Genomic DNA, 21,656 nt, shown 5'->3' with positions numbered 1-21,656 from the left:
ACTTCTTCCCAGTAATAACAAATAGGAAGTGGCGAAAAGTGCTGTTTTTTAACCGCCCTTCAATAAACCATTTTTGATTTTGAATATGTTAGCAGTACTTTATTTAATCAGCAATCTCTGTAAGATATAAGCTGCTCGCCATAGTCCGATTATCGGGCAGATTTTGATTGGGAGAAAAATAGAACGCATTGATAGCAAAAGGTCAGTAAGAGAATCCCAGTCAGCTAGCCGTACAAAAACATATGTATCACATCCTTCACTACAGTGTAAATCTACCTTCTGCAAGGAATATGTTGTAATAAGTATTTTATTCAATGACGCGAGACTAGACTAGAAAGAAAATTCTATTTATGTCACACGTTCTATCATCACCTTGTAAGTACCTACCAAATAAGGAGCGAATAGATATAAATAAAAACGAGTCTGAATAAGTTATTTTTAAACAAAACAAATGTTACCTAAATACATACATTTAGCCTTGCAATCTGCATTCATTGCACGAGAATCTAAAAATAAACTTCAAAAGTGTGTTGCCCAATATTTACTTCAAAAAATGATATTTTTATCTGGCAACACACGCTGGTCATACATAAAAGCTCATTATTTTGTTGTAATTGGAACGGGTAGGCCGTGTGATGAATAATGTAGTGAATTCGTTAGTGGAGATTGTTGTATGAAATTGTGTTGCAGAGTTGTGCTCACTCATATTGTTTGCGTAACTTTACGTAGTTAGGGACACCAACCCTTTTATGTTTAGGCCGAAATGTCCTAATTAGCTTAACTTAACATGAACTCAGTATACATAGATTAAGAGTACATCAAATTTTCTCGGCGGAGAACATCAAGATAGTTTAACGCTATGTTTATCTATGCATTTGTTGTAGATGGATGTCATATGTCATAGATTGGCTGACTTCAGGAAATTCTAGCTAATTTCAAACTATCGAGCATTTTATGAAAAGAACAAATCTACGATATGGCTTTGACATGTACGCAATACTTGTGCATTATGATTACATATGATATAGGCAATGAATAGACTTGATAAAATCTCGGTGAAATTATACTCAAACATAGACAATAGGTCAGTTTTACATTGCAATAAGATTGCTAACCTGAACTAATCCTTTACTAAATCTAGACAAAAAAAAACCTCTGTCCACACCATTTTTTTGCTACCATTGCAACTTAACAAAATCATTACAAAACCATAAGAAATACTATTACTCAGAAAGCAATAGTTCATTATAACACAATGGTATTTTGCAACAAGTGCATTGCAAAGCTAATGGGAATCTTTTAATTTGCACTTTTCGTTGCAAGCATACGAAACAGTGTTGTATCGTTTAGTATTCAAACAAGACTTTATAGTGTTCCCACCCACGGCAGATGTATTGTTAAGGAATTAATCGAGATGTGGCGAAATAACGGCCTTCGATTGCTATATTGTGGTTTATTTATTAATCTTAATGTGTGATAATATTATGCAGTTGAAGAGTTTGTTTATTTTCTTGGAGGCTATAAACTTCTTTCAGTGTTAGATAGACCATTTATCTAGGAGGGCTAAAGGCTATGTTTTACCCGGGTGAGCAATTCCCTTGGGACGCAGGTAAAACCGCTGGAGGCCGCTAAAACTTGGAATATATTTTCAATATTTACTGTGACTTTCATCTGAGCTCTAATACAAATACAATATCAACAATGACTAAGCTATATTTTAGCTCCATAAGATGACAACCTTTACGAGAAGTGTATTGCAAACATTTGACTATAAGTACAAGGAGAATGAACAAGCGTCATTGTATTTACCTAATTAGGCTAACTTCTTAAATATTTATAAATGTATTGATGACTCATGCAATGTCACTTGATACCAAAAAATGGGACAAGCTTATATTTAATTCAGTAGTTCTAAAAAAATACTTTAAATATGTTAAGTAGGATTATTATACATAGCTTTTTAAGGCCCAAGTTTTCTGACATCATAAACCTCAGTGGTCTTAAAACACTGTCTACTTTGAATTTTCACGTTCAATTATATTAAATAATTGTTTAACTATCGTAGTTGAACTTGGGCCTAAGTTGTTCTAAAATCACTGGATAGGAAATTTTTCAGTTATATGCATTCAGAAACCCTGACTTTATCCACACAAATCAATATTAAGCTCCATAGTAACAGTCGAGAGGTAATAGCTAAACTTCATATACCTGCGGATGAGTCATCCATTATAACAAACATAGTAGGTTATACCTTGACTCACCTCTAATGGCTAGAGTATTGACACCTCGTAAATTAGATATTGTTGACTTTAACTAGTTTATACGTCAATGTATTTAAATGTAGAAAAATATGCTAAGCGTTAACCTAATTCACTCAGTAATATAGCTTATCAAATTCGTTAGTGACACTGATATGGACCGCGCAGGTTGACGGGTGACGTAGGCAGTACCTTTATACGTACTTAGTAATCGGCCTATAGTACCAGTTTTACATGAAGCGATTGCCTATCTGACCTCCTCAACCAAGTTACCCAGGCAACCCGATTACCGCTTTGGTAAGACGGTCTTTATGGCTTCTGACTATCCCTAACGACTTAAAGATTGAACTTAATCTTTCGAAATCTTTTATCCCCTTACCAAGAGTTGTCATTGCACTGGACACAAAACAACAGGGTGTTATACACCTGCAGAAGGACTACTAACTAAGGATGCGTCTACACAGTGCATGTAGCTGGCGCAAGTGAACATGCGCAAGTGACAAGAGCACGCGGGTGGGTATATTGCTTTAATACATGCGCGCGTCGCTGGACCCGCACGTTTTTAAGATGCATGTAACCTGCGCATGTGCCTTAAAATGCGCAAACTACTTGCACCGTGTGAACGCACCAGTAAGTATATTACTCACCGCATCCAGTGGGACCAAGCAGCAGCACATTGCTCTTATCGAGCCTCAGCTCGTGATGCTGTCGCTCAAGCACCTCGGCGCCGCCACTGTTGTTGCCGTGACTTAGGTGAAGGAGATCTGGAATCAAATAATAGAATAGTGTTAATTTTATTTTGCTCCTATATATGTATGATACTATCTATAGCTAATGTGTAAAGTTAGACTAACAGACAGACGTGTGTGTGCTAAGGAGTTTAGAATAGAATATTTTTATTTGTACACCACGCTTGTTACACCACTTCTTCCCAGCAAAAACACATAGGATGGAGGGTGTGCGTGGGCATTTAGGGGGATGTCTCATATAATTTTGATATACGAAAAGTGTTGTTCAAGACGCTAGTTATTAGTGCTTGACAGAATTCAACATCCCTACTATAATCTATTACAAGAGTCAAGAATAAGTCACCCAAAAATAATAAGAATATTCGACCTTTAGGGACAAATGAGTCACATTTGTCACTTCTAGTTCATCTTTGATTTATTTTATAAACAGCACTAAGTAAGTGAAAACGACGCCAGATCATCTGTACCTACTAATATTATACAGCTGAAGAGTTTATTCGTTTGTGTAGAAACTATGGATCGGCAAAGTTAACGATGATTGACCTCATAAATATCAAAGACAGTTTTTTTTTTCATTGGCTCATCCGCCAGCATTTCGTAAATAAGTGTGAAACAGTTGACGTACGTCGAATATTTGCTGATTCGATACAGATCCTATTGTTTGCACAATGGAATTTGCGCAAACGTACTGAGAAATATCTAGAACAATTTCTATTTTCTTAACAAGCATAATATATGAACATCTGTTGGTGGTGGTTGGTTGGTGGTATGAACGTCTGGTGTGTGTGTATGTGTGTATGTGTATACACACACAAACACTTACACACATACACACACACAGACACACATCTAATACTGCAACCGAATTCAATTCCTTATATATATCCTTAGGCTAAAATAAATAAATACTTACCCACTAAATAATTAAAATACAAAATATATGTTTTCATGACTCTTGCTATGCTTTTGGTTTGTTAAGGTAGAGCGGAGCCTCCTGACACAGGCATATTTACATGCCTAACAGGAGACTCCAGAAAATTTTGTAAAAGAAATAAAGTTTTTTTTTTGTTATAGCTGAAATAAAATGACCATCATTTTTCCATCGTCATATGAAAAATGAAGGTTGAATTTCAAAACCACCAATGTACAATTTCCTCAAATGTGTACGCACAAATTAAGTGTTAAAAATTCAACTTTCCCAAAACTTAAACCAACACAGCTAAGCGAAATTAGAACCGTAAAAATGGTAACAAGAGAGGCTTCTATTTTCAAAGAAAAAATCAGTCATAAGGTCACCTGCCCACTGAGGCGTAATGACCACGAACTTCGGTAATTCGTCACACTTTCACGGCGCAATTGAAAATTGTTTTCAGCAAAAAGCACCTGCGCTCACGACTGTGTTTATTGTGATCTAGTAGACAAGAGGTTTTGCTTTCGACATTTGTTTAAAGGACTTTGGGGAAAGTTGCGGGAACTAGACTATGAAGTAATCTTTGGTAGAGAGTAAGATTTCGGGCATGACACTTTTTGATTTTGTGATTCAGTTTTCGGTTGTCAATTAGTTGCTCCATTTTACTTTGATTCTTTAAATAAATAATACCGACACTTCAGCTTTGTTGCTTAATTGGCATACCAGTGTAGCTGGACTGATCAGCCAGGCCTTTAAGCAATTGTGACCAAGTAATCGTTTCCTTAAGTTAGGCCTGGAAACCAGATTTTTTTAAACAATCAATAGAATTCCTACGTTTCGAGATAATACCTACTAGGCGGAGACCAGTTGTTTAAGAAAGAAATTCTTTGGGATAGGTATTTAAAACTCCGGAAAGCTCTGCGCTTGTAGCGTCTAGACCTCGAGTCTTGTTCAATACCTATAATCTGGCATTATGTACTATATACTACCCTCACCTCTGTGTGTGTGATGTAAGGGATGGTGTGCGTCTGTGGGCGTGCCGCTGGTGACATTGTTGTAGATCCTCTTGTAGTGGTTGTACACTGCCACCGACAGCACCTTCTTCGCGTATTCCTGACCCACCACGTGCTTGTTCAAGTATTCGAAGATCTTCTTCGGAGGCGGCGGAGGTTTTCTGAAGAGAGGAAAGATACATATAACATTAGTTAAGAGAATTTCAGAATTATAGCTACTTAATTACGTTCAAGGTCTGAAAAAGACCCCGAGTCATTAGGCTAAGGGAAATGTTTGGCGATCGGAATCATTCATGAATCTGTATCTGAAAAAGTAGCAACAAAACAAACACACGGAGATAACATTGTAATGACCTATTCGGTATCAGATAACCAGATAATTTTATCAGGTAAAATATTATTAGAGCTAGTGCGCGTGGAAGTATCAAATACCCTGATGTCGTTAACAAAAACTACACTGACAAATCTTAAAACGTCTTACAGGGTAGTAACCTTAGAAAGACCCTAGGGAATCATACAACCCTTCTTCTGCTCATAAGTTCTGTATACATCTACCGTGTACAGTGAAGGAACATGACACCACTTTTCCATATTCATGACCCACGATTAACCCAAATTAAAAACACAAAAGGGAAAAAAACCCGTCTGCAATTTCAAAATCGTTACAAGGACAGTACTCAAAATTTTTAACGAGTACCAGTGAAAGTTTAATCCTTAAAACATGACACACGAGCCCATCGGCCGATTTCAGTATCGTTTTACGTCCTTTTTTTAAAAAAACAATGCGCTTGGAAAGTGTGTTACAAGGAAATCATGACGAATTTGCTAACCAGACAGAATATAAGATGGTTTTCTCCATGCATAAAGTTGACGCTCAAAATTTGGTTTTCAAAGCTATTTAGTTGCCCTTTCCTTTGATAAGCTCAACTTGTAACTGTCTACATATATTCTAAACTCTATCTAATCAAGATAGTCAGTCAGTCATCTTTGCAATTTTTATTTCGTATACCAACCTAATAGGTTAGGTAAGGTGATTTCTTACATATTCTTCGGTACATATATGACAAAAAATAACTCACAAACTGCTGTCATTGGTGAAAGTGCTGTTGTTGAACATAAATTATTATAGTAAGTCAAAGATATTTTACTTGCGATCGGAAATAGAGACTGAATATAAATTAGCTGTTACGACTAATTTATCAACTGTAGAACACAGTATATATTATGCACCTAGCAATGGCATACTTTAGCAAACACAAATCTCAATCAGATAAAGAAAGATATGAAAACACGGTCGTATTGTCTGACAATTTGTTGATAAACAATGTTTGCTGTGTTTACATAATAAATATTAACATTATGCAAACTCAACATTCTCGTTTGTACCTTATTAACTATCCTAATGGAATATCAACGGCATATGATGTGAGATTAGACAGCGACGGGCCCACGATTGTTCCTTGGGTAATCCCAATCTGCAGAACTAAGTCGGATGTCGCGAATTTGTCCGGAGTGCGGTGCGAATATAAATGACCTACGTTTTATTGAATGAATACATTATTTATAGGAATTGAACTGTGCACGAATTTTGTTGTAGATTTTTGTTTGAAAAATGTGTGTGCAGTACATTTTGGGTAAAATGAATAGAAAATTTCGGCAATAGAAATACGAAAATGAGTTTGTTTACTCGTATGGTAAACAGCTCGTAAAACAAACTAACCTCTCTATTACTTGTATGTCGGCAGGTCGATAACCTTTAACAGTTAAGGGATTCAATGCAGCATTAAAATCTAACTTGAACGAACATTGTACCCACCGAAAGATCTTCAAATAAAATTATTTAGAAATCTATTATTAAGTAGTAAACAACCTTTTGATTTATGTGCGATGGATGATGCCTACCGAAAGATGTTTCGACCCAAATAATGTAAAAGAACCAGCTTGAAAAGGCTATCACAGTGAAAACGGAAGAAATGGATCACAACACAAGTTAAACGTCTGTCATACAAAAGTTTATATTAACATACGATTTCAAGATATTTACATTTTCTTTAAAATTCGGGTGCAAAGACCTTTATTCAAAACTCAAGTGTTTTTGTTGCTGAAACCTTCGTATTGTCAAACCGTCAGATAAGTGGGGACGTTCAACGAACTTATTTGTTTCAGAGAAGTGATTAGGGTTGGCAAACACGGCTTATATTTTTCACGATGGTAAACTGAGTTTATTATAAAGACTGTTCTTATCACTTTTTGAGTAAAAACAAACGGGTGGAGGTTACAACATATCCAAAACTTTAATTGCACGCTGTTCTAAAGAGATTAAGCTTATATTTCTTACGCTATCTTTCCCTCTATCATTACCTCCTGTATTATCCTTCCATACATCTTAATCTGCAGACGCACCATTATTTATTTTAGCCATGTCACCTTTTACGCAATCCTTCCATCAAAAATGACTTACGCGATCGTTTATTTTGACAACTTTAAGTTTATTACCAAGTCCTGTTAGTTAATTGACAGGTTATTGTGCATCTATGTCATAGTCAGCAGTTTCGTTGACATATTTGACGCATTTATACTGTAATTGGCAGTTCAGCGTGACATTTATATTAACCAACCCTATAAAAAATTCGATGTGTACGAAAGATAGATGAGTTTATTGCTTGGTCATTGTTACCGCTACACTACATACATAATTCATATGTGTTCACATTTCACACCTCTGTGTGTGTTCTGGCAATTTTATGATCGTCGGAATAAACAATTTGTAGCGTCGGAGTCTTGTTGTCTAGTTTTGACTTTGGCGCTATCACTATGCGTGGGTTCAATATTCGCTTTACGTAGATTTATTTACATGTGAAAATGTTTATACATTATTTTTGATGGTGTTGTTTTATTTAGCGCTATGAATTTATACAACAGCTTTTTCCCGGTCTTTCAATTATTCGTAACTAGCTTTCGCCCGCGGTTTCACCCGCGTCCCGTAGCCGGATGTTGACAAAAACTATCCTAAAATCCTTCTCCTAAAACGGGTTAACTTTTGCCCAGTGTATCCCAGGGTCAAATTTGTCTGTATTGACCTATACTATCACCTCCTGAAGGGATGCGGTCTACTTACCAGTAACCCTGTATATAGAAGATAGATTTAGGAGCGATTTACAAAACTGCAGCTTGAAGTCATAAAAATAAATCAAGTCAAGTGCTCAAATATGAAATCAATTTATCACTTGGCACTGACAAAGTCAACAATCTAGGAGATCATGAATAAGAGTCATGTCAGTATTTACGATCCATCAGCGTAATTGTTTCACAAGACACGACACGTGTACGCGATGTCACGATTCTGTGTCAATTCGGTCGTGTTTTGTTGGCGTTGCGAAGTTTTCTAAACGGATTAGATGTCTTATCTGAAATGCGTCTCATTTTGACTTAGATTTTTTTTAAAGAGTTCCAGTACCTAGTCTTTACCCATATAATTTCGAAAATAGCAGGCATTATGATTATAGTAATTTTACAATTCTATGATATGATGGGTACACACTGCATTGACGGTATTTATCATTTGAAGTTAGATAATGAATTTATTGCATAAAGCATGAGCAGCTGACTATTCTTTCTCGGGTATTAAATCTACGTTCAAAGTTTTCATTTTCCTCTGTGAATACATACTGCATAAATTATGTAAAATAATTATTTTATTACTGCTTACTTCCTTATGGACAAACATAACTATTATTATGCGTTACGTATCGGTGTCGATAAACTTTGACAAGCAGTGGATATGACTACTATTACATTTCCCGAAATCAAATATTGTGATTGATTTTCTAATGGTGTTTTTGCAAGAAGATTTATGACGCGAAAGTTTACATCGAGATATGCTTTAGAACTGCCAATATTTTTCCGATAATTCTAGTCCAGTATATAAAAGATATCTTTCCCCACCTGATTCAATTTTAGTTCCATAAAGTTCTTCGCAGAGACTTCAGTAAACAAACAAAGTAAACAGACAAAGTACAGTGAAATTGATTAATATGTATAGGTCATATCTTCTCACCTGTAGAATCCAGACTTATTATCCGCATTATCCTTGATGCTCTTCTTGGTGTCCACTTCGCTTAGCACCACGAAGAAGTGGTGGCATTTATCGCACTTGACGAAACGCGTGGAGCTGACGAAGGTTTCCACGTGGGTGCACGGGTCCCCGCACTTGGGGCACGTGAGGACCCCACTGCCGGACCCTGACTTCTTGCCACCTGATGTAGTGCCTGGGGAATAACGACAAAAGACGATGAAGACAAGGTTATTGAAGATTTTTTTGGGAGGTAAAACATGTATGGTGTGATTGCCCAGATAGAGACATTCTGACTAAACAAATAAGAAAATGCTATTATTCAGACAAAGTTCATTTCCAGTCCTAAAATCCTATGTTTCTTCTGGAATCATTCGTGTTCCAGGACTGTAATACGTCATTCGAATAATCTAACAGCCCTGGCAGAGATACTGAATGCGGTAGGTAGTTTCAAGGGATCTGATAGCAGTAATTCTAGCGAAAGTCGAGTGTAAGTGTGCAAAGATAGTACGGAATAAAATAATAGTACCCACTACAGTGTAGCTTTCGCTAGAACACCGCAACCAACGTTACTAGTTTAATACTTAGGGAAATGTTAAGATACACAAGTTTTACAAAATTAACCAATTACCTAGAAACCACATAACGAGGTAAAAATAAACATGTAATTCTAAATAAACAGGTATTGCATAACATATGATTAGGAGGCAACGAACTGTAATAATATAATGTTTAAATCATTTGCGGTGCAATCAGCCTAGCATCTAATGAGATAGCATTTGCAAGAATTGCACTGCACATATTTCCTTCAATTACTAAATAGCCTTCAAAAAATATATTTCATACAGGCTTAATTTTTTTGACTACACTTTCGAAATTAATTTTGAATGACCTTAGTTAGTCCAAAAAGGCTGAATGTTACCATTGTATTTGCATTGCAAGAGAGAGGAAGGACCTCAAAAAACTCTAGGTCAAAGCCTAATACTAGTGACGCTACTATTGACATTGGGCTAATAGATTTTCATATCACCTTAACCTTCATCGTCACAGCTAAAAGACATCACACACATTTGAACAAAGGCTTTCTCCGAGTTGAGGGGATTCACCTATACTCACTGCGCTGAGCATGCGTGTTGGTGATTGATGATCAACATGACCATGTCTAAAGAATTTTGAATAAGAAATACGAGACGAGACTTATTGATCTAGTGACCAATAATGTACACAATGGGTATTTAAGACCTTACTTAGCCATTAAGTAAATCTGGATATTTGATTAGATGACATTAACATTTGGCAGTTTTTGTCTTTCATTGTGTAGGTACCAAAATGTAGCCTCTTAGCACAAATAATTCTGCGTATCGAATGTTAATCGGCTGTTGAATAAAATACATAATTTGCATAACATTCTTATTAAATTGTATGCATTATGCGCATTTAGTGTTACACAGAAATATGATTATGCAATCTTTATTTAAGCTAAACGTATATTTAATTTCAAACCTGTATTACAAAGTCCACTTTCGTTTATGATTCGATATTGATTTTTTTTTTATGTTGCAACCACTTTCTTATTGGTCAGTATAACTTTTGTTAAGTATTGTGTGAATTTTGAGAAACTTCCTGAAGGAGTCCATAATTGTGACTATCATTTTATATTTTCCACCTCATGTTCTATTATGGAATGCAATAAACGATATGATATGATAAGATTCTACCCCTCTGCTTATACTGGATTGTGCGAGCAATCAGTACTCTGTTACTCTAGAAGGACTGCTACTGAATAAAACCTATCTATGTTCCTTCAAGATCCCTTCATTTTCTTCCCTTCACTCTTAGAAACAATCAAGCGGAAGCTTATCATTGCTGTGTTACCTATTGAAGCCTTCTATAAGGTCATCGACATAAAATAAAGAAATGCCTAGACAGCTGATCTTACCTGCAGCACCAGCGGCATCTTTAGGCGGGTGTGGATGCGGCGGGCCGGGCGGCTGTTCAGTGGGGCTCTTGCACATCACTGAGCACGTGCTGAACCCTCGAGGGCACGACCGTCGGAGTGTACGACATTGTTGTACTCCTGGGGACAAAGAGAACAAACATTAAAGGAAGCCTTCCATTAAAAATATAATATTACTATTTAATGACAATGTGAGTTAAACCACTGAAGTGGTTTGATCCAAGGAGGTCCGAAACCAGAGGTTTCACTAGCAGGATGCTAATCATCCTCATCCTCCGAGCCTTTTTCCCAACTATGTTGGGGTGGACTAGCAGGATGCTAATGGAACCTCAAAAATATTTTAATGTGCATGTTACATATTTTGGAAAGTAATATTGAGTGTTATCGTTGTCCGTGTCTTATGTAATAGCTTCCTGAACATTTGAAATTACTTTCGAAGACCTCAAGACCTAGTAAGCTTTGCATCGAACAACCAGTTTCAAAACAGAAATGGAAAACGAACCTAATGCATTTTTAAATAAATGTAATTACGTAACTAGATACCTACTGCGATTCGCAAAACCATTTGTATCACAAATTACTCATGTGTAGAAATGAGCCACTTTCATAAAAAAATCTTAACTTGCAAATCGTTAGTTTCCTTACAATTTTAACTTTCTCGGAAACAAAATCGTTGCAGATTACATACAAAAAATATATTTATTTATTTTATTTATTTATTTATTTATTTATTACACTCTGGAGGACTTACAGCTTAAACTAACTAAAAATAGAAGCCAACCTAAACTACGGAAAGCCAATTACAAGTCCTCACGTATAGCAACAGACTTACAATTAAGAAGTGAGCATATCAATATTTACACAGCCATTACAGCCATTACAGCTATTATATAATAAGCGTAACGCTTTAGGCAACTCTCCCTCTCTGAGAATCTAAGCGAAACACCTTATAGCACCAAGAATTTTATACGTTAGTTTTATTGTTTATCCGTCAGCACTTAGAGCAACGTTGTAAAGTGTCACGAAACCGATTAACACTTTCCTATTCAATTTATCGCTATACATATACAGCCTTTTTAATATGAGAACATTATAGAATTACTACAAGATTTAAGTATGTAACGAATGGACTACATCGACATACATTGGTAACAAATATTACCCCTGATAGAGAAATTAACGCCAAAGACAACTAGATTAAGTGCGTCAGATAACAAGCCTTGATATATTAAAATCCAAACAAGCAACTATAAAATAAAAGATCATCCGAATATAAGAACACTCATATTAAAACCCAAGGTTACACAAAACCGGTAGGTCATTTAAGTTTTGCATAACCAAGGTCAATATCCAAAGTTAAATCTAGCGTTAAATAAATACATAATGATTATGTTTGTCTATGTGGAGAATGGGAAAATTTTCTTCCTACTGAACTTGACATCCAAAACTGTGAGGTCATACATATGGATTTTGGAAATAAACTTAAATATACAGTAAGTTGGCTGAGCGTTTCTTGCATTGGAACGAGTTTTAATGAGCTAAGTCTTACAGCCTCGGGATATGCAGATTTGAAGACTTACATAATGTGTTAGAAGCGTGTTTAAGATCTGAGATAAGAATTATGTAAAGACTACCTTATAGGCTTGATGAGATCGCGATAAAAACTGCACTTAGTTACGCGTCGAAACACGATAGCGTAGATGAAAGTTATATCAACAAACCTAAAACTAGCACATCTAAATTACTGCATGACAAGGTCCAAAGAAGCCAAGCTCAGCACAATATTTCAAGGATCCTCGGATAACTTGGCAGCATTCCATGAGGACAAACATCGAACTAAGCAAAGCTTTTAGCATTTACTATAGAATCTATAGCTATAGTATCAAGGTAAACATAACCGGCGCTACAGGCATTGCAAAACAAGTATGTACGAAAGAAATTAATTGTTAATAACAATTAAAATATCACAGATACTAAAAGTCGTTTCATAATATCCACTTTTGCTTTCTTCCAATGCATCAAGTTGACCAAAACAATTATTTTCGATTTCTACGTTGATATTTGGCAGCCACCAAAACTACGTCGTCTACATATCTTGCGTTTACTCAGGGAGACTTTCTGCCAATTTCATTGATCATCTGTATGTCATTTGAGAAAAAGAATGTTGGCTATGTAAGCAAACTGGAGAAGTGTTGAACAAAGGACAAAGCAAAGCTGTCATACCGATGTCTTTTCACTCTAATTATGCAGAGTTTACAGACAGTGGATAGGTATGGTCTCTGAGAACTTGTTATAACAATAGGCACTATTGTTCATGACATGTCATTTTACTTTCTTGCTTTATCAACAGCGGCATTGTAGTCTTGGGTTGTGAAAACTGAACCTTTGCACCTTTCTAATGCAAATCATTATCTCAATTGGACGCTTGACCACGTTTATAGAGGAGCTAAACGGTTCAGAATAGTTGCTCATCACAGATTTCAATTTTAATTAATAGAGAAATATAATGAAATATTTAAGAAATCAATAATAAATGGCTAGGCTAGAAAGATACCATCAAAACTTTCCATCATGATTAATTAAACCAACACGAAGTTATTGAAATAATTAGTTAAGGCATAAATATTAGGTTGTTGTAAAATATCAATGACATATTGCGTGTAATGCAACCTTTGCGATGTCAGTTAATATGCCTGGCATTGAATTAATCTTAGAACCAAAACAGAGTCAGAATTCTAAACGAATTAAATTGGACCCAAAATCAATTGAAGCGAGGCCACATTGTCATTCGATACTGCATTATACAAATTCTCATTTTTTCAAGCAGGCAATCGAAACAAGTTTGGTTGATTCCATAAGTTAACCAAAAGGCCAAGATCGAGTGAATATTTTGAGGTTTACCACAATAAGCTTTGGGTTTCACAATAGATAATATGTATTGCATATCCATAATCTTGATCAAATGATGCAAGCAAACAATTTTGCACGTTCATTAAGTAATTGGCAATTTGAATTATCGTGTTACACACCTGAATATTTTGCTTATCTTTTAATTTCTTCAAACGTTCACACAATTAACTACTTCACCTCATTAGCAAATTTTTTTTTTCAGTTCCTTCAAATAATTCCTGAGAGAAGCCGTTTCAGATCACGCATTCTTCCTATAGTGATGTATGTTATCGGTTGATGTTAGCGGGTCTTTCTAGGAATTTGATTGAAGATTAAACTGTCCATCAAATAAACCTTGGACACGTGCTACCTTCTGATGTCACACACGAGATGCAACGTGACATTTCGTTAAAACAGAGGCCACACATTTAAAATAAAAACCTCTTCATTAAGCTCACCCACAACATACTTAAAGTTTGACAGGTGATTTTTTTTGGCCCAAGTTAAAAAGTCAACAGCCCTGACCCAACTCATTGCAGGCATCACTGATCAGAAATCTTTACCATATATGCAGTATTTGAATTGTCGTAAAATGCGAAAAGACTCTTGCATTTTTATAGTTTTTGAAGCATTGTAATAATTACCAATTAAATCAGTGAATCCATTAAACGCAATTGTTACCGCTTAATATTGTTCAGCTTCATGTCAAGGTGGCATATTGTGTAAGGCTAAGTGGTTTTTACTCTTTCAAATGAATTTTACGGACAAGGATAACGACGCTTTAACTGCCTAAAGGTTTTTTGGTTCACTTAAGTATTTCTGACAAACAAATCATTTATTTTGACCATCATTAGCAGGATTGCAAAGTTTTTACTTTCAACACCAAACGTGTATTATACGTGATGGACGTAACGAAACATCGAATTGTCCGTGAAGAGGAAAATCTTTGCTCTGATGCAGAAAATACCAAATTTTATTTTTCTTTATGCACTATCTAATATATTGGTTGTTGTGTGCAAAGCGTGGCCGACTCTGTCACCTCGAGAAAATAAAGATTAAAACAATCTGCGGTGTGTGGTTTATCGATGTTCTTACTATAATATGAAGCTATATAAAACTTATGTTTATACTGATTAACTCGAAAATGAAATATGCGGAGATTGTTTTAAACAATATTGACTTATTATCACATCTGTAGAATTCAGTCGTAAGTTCATTCATCTTGAACGATGAGGTCAGAGCAAACAGTTTTTTGGATGACATTCACATTTACTACGATGTATTAGTATTATTTGTTGGCCTAAGCTATAAAACCAGTCCTTTGAGGATTTCTAAGCAATGGACTTTTAGTATTCACATGACCCATGTCAGTAGGTATCATGCCGCTATAGACAGTTACAATGTAGTACTATGAGGTTATGCAATGCGAATTTTAAACAAACCCGTATTGTATGCACATGCAGCGATAAAAGAAGCAAACGCAGTATTCTGACTAGGTCGCGTAACTTTTCACAATGTATCATCGTGTTAGTGTAATTGACAGCTCGGTTTTTATTTGTATACAGGATGTTATTATTTTTACGAACCATAAGATCTACTGTCTTTGTAAATGGCATTTCATTGTCAATTTGTACGACAGAGAACATCATTCCAATTTAATTTATAATAAGCGAGGATACACGGAAGATGTTGCTCCACAATCCTTATAACTGTTCTGCAATCGGCGGTTCTAATCAGTCTTCATTTTAACTTTAACTAACAAACAATCCTCATACATTCAAAGTTTCCCTTTTCCTATCAGTCCGAGAGATCATGAGTAAAATGCAACATTACTTTCAGCTTATCGCGTCGATCAAACAGTTTAAACTCATAATTTAAACAGTTATGAACTGGAAAGCAGATTCGGATCAAAAATACTTTAAAAGGTTATGCAAGATCATTCTCGTGTTATATGTAAATAAAAAGTAACGTGGTTATGATCCCGCGCATCGATCGTTACGGTGAAACGAAAAGGCAAATCGGCTCAATAACAATAAAATTTTGTACAAAATGGTTAGTATACAGTGTAATAAAAAAATAGGTGTGACGTAACAGCTTTCACTTTCCTAACTTTAGATGATCTAGGTGAAGTTACAAACGTTATGAGTAGCTCTCGGACATTAAAACTACTAGGTACCAATAAGGTAAAATGACGTTTTTATAGCTCAATTTAGAGTTGATATTCGATTGTTATCTCGTTGGTTGCTTTTTTCGGCAAGGCAATCATCTTTCACTGCCGGCCGCGGACTCTTAAGTATAATTTAAAGTCACATTGTTGAATAATATGTATATTTACATCGTAAATTATGCGTTTGGTATACCATTAATCATCTATGCATGCATGTTTACACGATGCATAAGTAAAAGTGATTTACTTAGAAGTTTTATCTGACATAAACTGTTTAAATCCACTGAAATAATGGACCCAACTAGTTCACACTGTTTTCTGTCAGCAAAAGGGACGGAATGGGAATTTGATGAAAACCCGACACAATATCGAGAGACAATTGACCTGATTGAAAGGGATCATTCATCTGTAATCTAATTATGATCTTTAATCCCAGCTGCGCGCGCGACGTGCCTTTCTACTCAGTGTTTATGACGTAGTGTTGACATCAACACATGCGTCAGCTACATTGTAACAACAAAACAAACTTGTAGAGGTCAGAGCAAGTTTTGTTTAAAATTCTTTAAGATGAATTTGGCAATTTATATTTTTACTATCTTCGTTACCGCTTCACCCGTGTCCCGTGGGACTTGGGAGCTCCTCCGTACACTCGCAAAAAGGAGCCTCCCTCGAGAAATGGGCTATCTAACATTAAGACAATGTTTCAAATAGATTCAGTCGTTCCTGAGATTAGAGCCGTTAAGCCGATTAGAAGATTTCTATGTTTCAAGCAAACACACGAAGAAACTCTTCAGTTTTGTCATATTATAGCATAACTTTGATTATTAATTCTAATCAAACACTGCCTTATTTGGTGTAATTTATCTTAGACATCAGGTTTTGATAATCATAGTATTTAATAACGCTTCAATAACAAAGATTAAGCAACTCACTAAAGAGCAGCATATTTATTGATGTTACGCAAGCTTTAGACATGCGTACGGATGGCGCCAGTGAATGTGAGAAGAAAGCTATAATCAATGAGATGATGTTGATTCAGCCGTGGTCGATTCAAAGTATATTTGGTACCAGTTTAGTGACTACTTGAGAGAACAACTTAAGGGGTGAAATCTTCACAACGTTTATATTGCATGTATCTATAGCAGTAACAAGTATGATGTCATCGAGTGGTTTGAACCTTTGGACTAGACTTTGTTGTGATAACTTATGGCACCCTTTTATTACTGATCCCATAGACTTGCATTATATTTTAGCAGTCACCTATTTCCATCGCATGCATTTATGGGAATGTAGACCAAAAATGCGAGTCACGGTCAATAAATTCCGCACTTGGCAGTCGAAGGGAACACGATTTCCCAAATCTAATATTACCCACACGTGTCTCAATTATAAAATTCCGTCCTATTTTTAAATCTACCAAAAATGTCTAATTATACGTTAGCAATCAATGGAGTGTAACATGATCGCTGCTAAAGAAAGTGTGAAATAGTTACGTAAGGCAGTAACAGGGTATAGGAAACGAGAAATGTGTCTACCGCCAATTTTGCTACGTTTATTTACTGATTTTATAATGAACTGCAATCATACGGTTGAATGGATGTGCGTACATTTGGCGGTTATTGGTGTTTCTTCTGTATGTGTTGAGAAGAATGTTTCATTTGGGGGAAGGTTGGTTACAAGTTATTTGTTGTGGTTGACATGGCTGAGGGAATATGATATACCACCTATAAGTTTTCAGTATAATAGTAAGGTAAGTTTCTAATATGTTTGGCTCAATATAAGAATGTTAGGAGGTATTTCGAACGGACAGTTTAACTTTTTAGAAAGGCGTTTATTTCTTGCAGGACAGGAAACTTTCTACTATTTATTTAGTTTATCAAAAACTAAATATCTTTCGTAATACAATCTCCATTTCGTATGCAGATAAAGGTGAGACAGTTTTAAAGGTTGCGGTATAGAAAGCCACAGGCCGAAATGTATAATTTCCCGAAGCAAATTAAAAAGTAATTATGAACTTTTACTCGAAATGCAGCCAGCGACCAAAATGACGTGGTTTCAGAAGGAAAGCTAGAATTCCGCTAGATAGATAAAATTCTTAGTTTTACACTTGGTGGATCAGAAAACCTAATTATCTTGACTAATTAGTGTACCACTTCACGTTGCTGGTTAAGTGTAATGGCTAAAATAAGTGGCGCCAAAGACAGCCTTAAATTGGAAAGCTTCCGTAATTACGTTCCAAATGTTTTAGAGCACTGATCTGTAGAGAATATTTGTAGGAATTTGGTTGGGATAAGAGTTATAACAGAGGAAGGTATAAAATGCACAAATTCTAGTGTGCAAGCGAAATACAATTTTTCGCGAATGTTGAAATCTTTTTATGTTTATTTGTTCTGGGTGGATTTATTTTGGCATTTAGACCTTGTTATTCTTATGTAGACTTTTATACACATTTCGGAACACGGAAATATTTCCCAGAATGAAAAAGTATGAATACATAATTGCAAAATTTGTCAAAGTACTATTACTGCCGTTTTTTTGCACAGGTATTTGCGGTTTATCTTCACGGGTTCCGGTATCACAATAATTGTTGATTTTCCGCCTTAAGACAGTTAGCATATTGTACTTTAACCAGGAGTTTATAACGTCAATGAACTCCTTATACGATCTGATATTTACGGAAGCAATTACCAACTTGTAAATCAGATAAAATGGTTTTAATTATAAGTTGAGTTCTTTCTTTTTAGATTTACATACAATATTTTACTGAAAGAAGGCAGTAATTCTCGCAATATTTTCAGGCATCTTTTCATTAGATTCGCGAAACGTTCTCTTTTTTGCTCTGCAATTTCGTATTTGTCATTCAAATCTCTTTGATTTGGTTTTAATCCTATGCGTCAGTTAACTTTAATGAGCGATCAATTTTACATTTAATTGGCACGAATTTACTTCTGGATAAGTTCATTCATTTTTTTTATTTACATAGTTACTCCGTCAGATGCTGATAACACGATATCAAGAGTCATTTTTTCTGCGGTTACCAAATCACAATACATTTTTAGACTTGTTGATCGCCATGCGATTTTCAATAAGTAAAATAGGTTTTGAATAAAATCCAAATAAATAATAAAAAATATTTTTAGTTCGTAGCTACGTTTTATCAGTCGGGTCACGGTGTATTATCATTAAAAAGTTCATGTCAACGCACCAAGTACAGCGTCTGTATGTAATCACTTGCGCCCGATAAGGTGGGCAGATCCTTAGCCGGTTTCTGACGTTCTGACACGTTCAGACATATCGGTCAGGGTCAGACAGTTGCGGCCGCTGTAGGGACCTGGCTCACGTAGTAATCTGATGGTCTCATCTACACTACAAATAGTTGCCAATATTATGTAAGGTGTTTAAGTGAGTAGAATTTAAAATTCTCTTGTTGAATTGTTTGTCTATAAATTACTTTTGTGTGTGCTGTGATGAATTGTTAGTTGGTCTAGTCTCGAAAGCTGTGTCAGTGATGCCTTCAAATCAGTTCCTTGGGGGATGACTGTAATTTTGAAATCATTGGAAAGAAGCTCAATGATTTTATTTCTGCTTTTGATAATATAGATAGAATTTTCTGTTAGTCTTAAGGTGGAATAACTCATCTGCCGCTTGTCTGTACTAGATTTGTAAGAACAGCTTAATATTATCACAAAAAGCATGATGATGGATGACCGATCAAGGGGTTATCAATCATCTTATGCTTTCTTCTACAGTATCTGTGTTCCATCATCCTATTGGATTATAGGGGTGAGGAAATAGAGAGTGCACCTTTCCCGACTCCCATTATGAATGTAATAATATTTCCCCAAGAGAAGGCATAAACCGTTCAGCTTTTGACAGCCAACAGAATAAACAGAAGATTTAATCAAATTCCAGCAATCATCAAATGCTTGGCCTATTCCCAACGGTGTTGAGGTCAGCTTCCAGACTAACAGGATTCAGCCGAGTATTGGTGTTTATTATGGATCAACAGCCTATCATCAACTCTGTTACCTTGGAAACCAGATAATCGATTTCCACCAGTATGTTTTTTTTATTTCACTGGGCAATGCCTTCTACAGGGTGTTGCAACATGCAATAAATGTTAATTAAAGTTGTTAACCTTGCACCAAAAACTGCAGATGTAAATACCTTTATTTTATCCTCAAGAAAAACAACAAAATAATACTGAAGAGGTCAGTATCAAACAGGTTATTCAACTTAACTGCTTGAGGTCAGAAAAATAAAAAAAATGGTAAATAAATCTATTATCAATTGATTTGAATTGTAGAGTTGTTTTTAAATGAGTTCTTTAATTTATTTAAAAGTAAACAATTGCAGCCAATTGATTTTATGAATTGGCTTCAACTGTTGACGGATAATAGGATTTGTTATGGCTTTTCCAGCAAGCTTGTTACTAGCCAGAGGTAAAATTTTTATTACATTTTTGATATCTTGATAACATGCTTTTATCATGCATTTTGTTACGCATTTTACTTATTGATAAATAGTATATTTTATAATGCAATTATTTTTTTACTACAATTCAATCCAATAGTAAATAAATAGTGTCAGTAGTCCAGTTGTTTTCAAATAAGAACAACATGATTAACAGTCAAGTTCAGGGAAGATCATCAATGTTTACTAAATGACAAGTTCCTATTAGAAAATTACGAAATAAAATACCAGTTTCCAATAATTATGTGCGGCCAGTGTCATTCTACACGTGACTCCCTTGACCTTGCATCCATATTCGCCTTGATAGGGCTGCTCACCCAAATGGAAGGAAAACTGCTTCACATTGAATTAATTACAATGAGAATGTTCAGCCGCTTTGCACGCGCCATCACGCGTGTTATGCACGGCCACTACACCACGCAAGATAAGCAACATAAAACATCACGTTTTGTTATCAAACACCTAATCGCGTAGCCATTCAAACACAAAGAACATCGCCAGATACTGCGACATTAGCCTGGATCGACGCCAACCAGCAAAAAAACAACACAGTACAGAGAAATTATATGCACTCACCTGATATTTGTGAATTTCTTCTCACTGCTATCCTTCCCACGGATACGAAACTCAATCTAACACTACTCATTATATAAACTTCGACGACGATTCAGTAATAACATCAGCCCTCAACCAAACGACAGAAACGTTACACGAGCCAAATAGAAATTACAATAAGTCGCCGTAATAAGCGAGTCGCAATTTTTATTGTATTTGTTTGTCAGTGAGAGGTCTCTGTCATGACGCAACACTTTTAGTCAACATCAACACTATTCGCAAATGTACAATTAGACGGTGTAAGTACGAAAACTGCACTTTACTGTTTTTTTTGTATGATTTTACAAAAACAATTTTATTTTTTAGATAATGGAGCGGCCATACTGATGTTCACAGCTGATTTTGATGTGAAAGAAAATGAAATTTTTGTACCACGTTGTTTCGATGCTACCGCACTCTATCGAATTATTCAATTAACTTTGGCACTGTTTTACCGTAAGAGCATCAAGTTGATATACTTATGGTACTAGATGGCGTAGAGTATGTAATTAAATCTTAATATTAAGAAATAATGAATAAAAACTGAAGAATTAACTCGCTATTTTCTTACCTT

At 35.6% G+C, this 21,656-nt stretch overlaps 1 protein-coding gene across 5 annotated transcripts in view; it reads right to left on the bottom strand.

The window, feature by feature from the left end:
* LOC110381037 (ATP-dependent Clp protease ATP-binding subunit clpX-like, mitochondrial) overlaps window positions 1-21,495 on the bottom strand; it is a 28,613-nt gene extending 7,118 nt beyond the window's left edge. For 4 of the 5 annotated variants that reach the window (XR_010277319.1, XM_064038897.1, XM_021341216.3 and 1 more), the window contains exons 1-5: window positions 21,065-21,495; window positions 10,942-11,079; window positions 8,988-9,198; window positions 4,913-5,091; window positions 2,906-3,022 (exon numbers count right to left, since the gene is read on the bottom strand). Coding sequence is in view for 4 of the 5 variants with exons in the window: in XM_064038897.1 (XP_063894967.1) it covers window positions 2,906-3,022; window positions 4,913-5,091; window positions 8,988-9,198; window positions 10,942-11,079; window positions 21,065-21,134 (715 nt within the window). In the remaining variant the exon portion in view is untranslated. The remainder of the gene's footprint in view (window positions 1-2,905; window positions 3,023-4,912; window positions 5,092-8,987; window positions 9,199-10,941; window positions 11,080-21,064) is intronic. The other variant, XM_064038898.1, reaches the window with a different exon arrangement.
* Between the last annotated feature and the right edge of the window lie 161 nt (window positions 21,496-21,656).

This window comes from Helicoverpa armigera, chromosome 17, assembly GCF_030705265.1.
Source record: "Helicoverpa armigera isolate CAAS_96S chromosome 17, ASM3070526v1, whole genome shotgun sequence".
Lineage (NCBI taxonomy): Eukaryota > Metazoa > Arthropoda > Insecta > Lepidoptera > Noctuidae > Helicoverpa > Helicoverpa armigera.
This window is presented reverse-complemented; position numbering and strand designations above follow the sequence as displayed.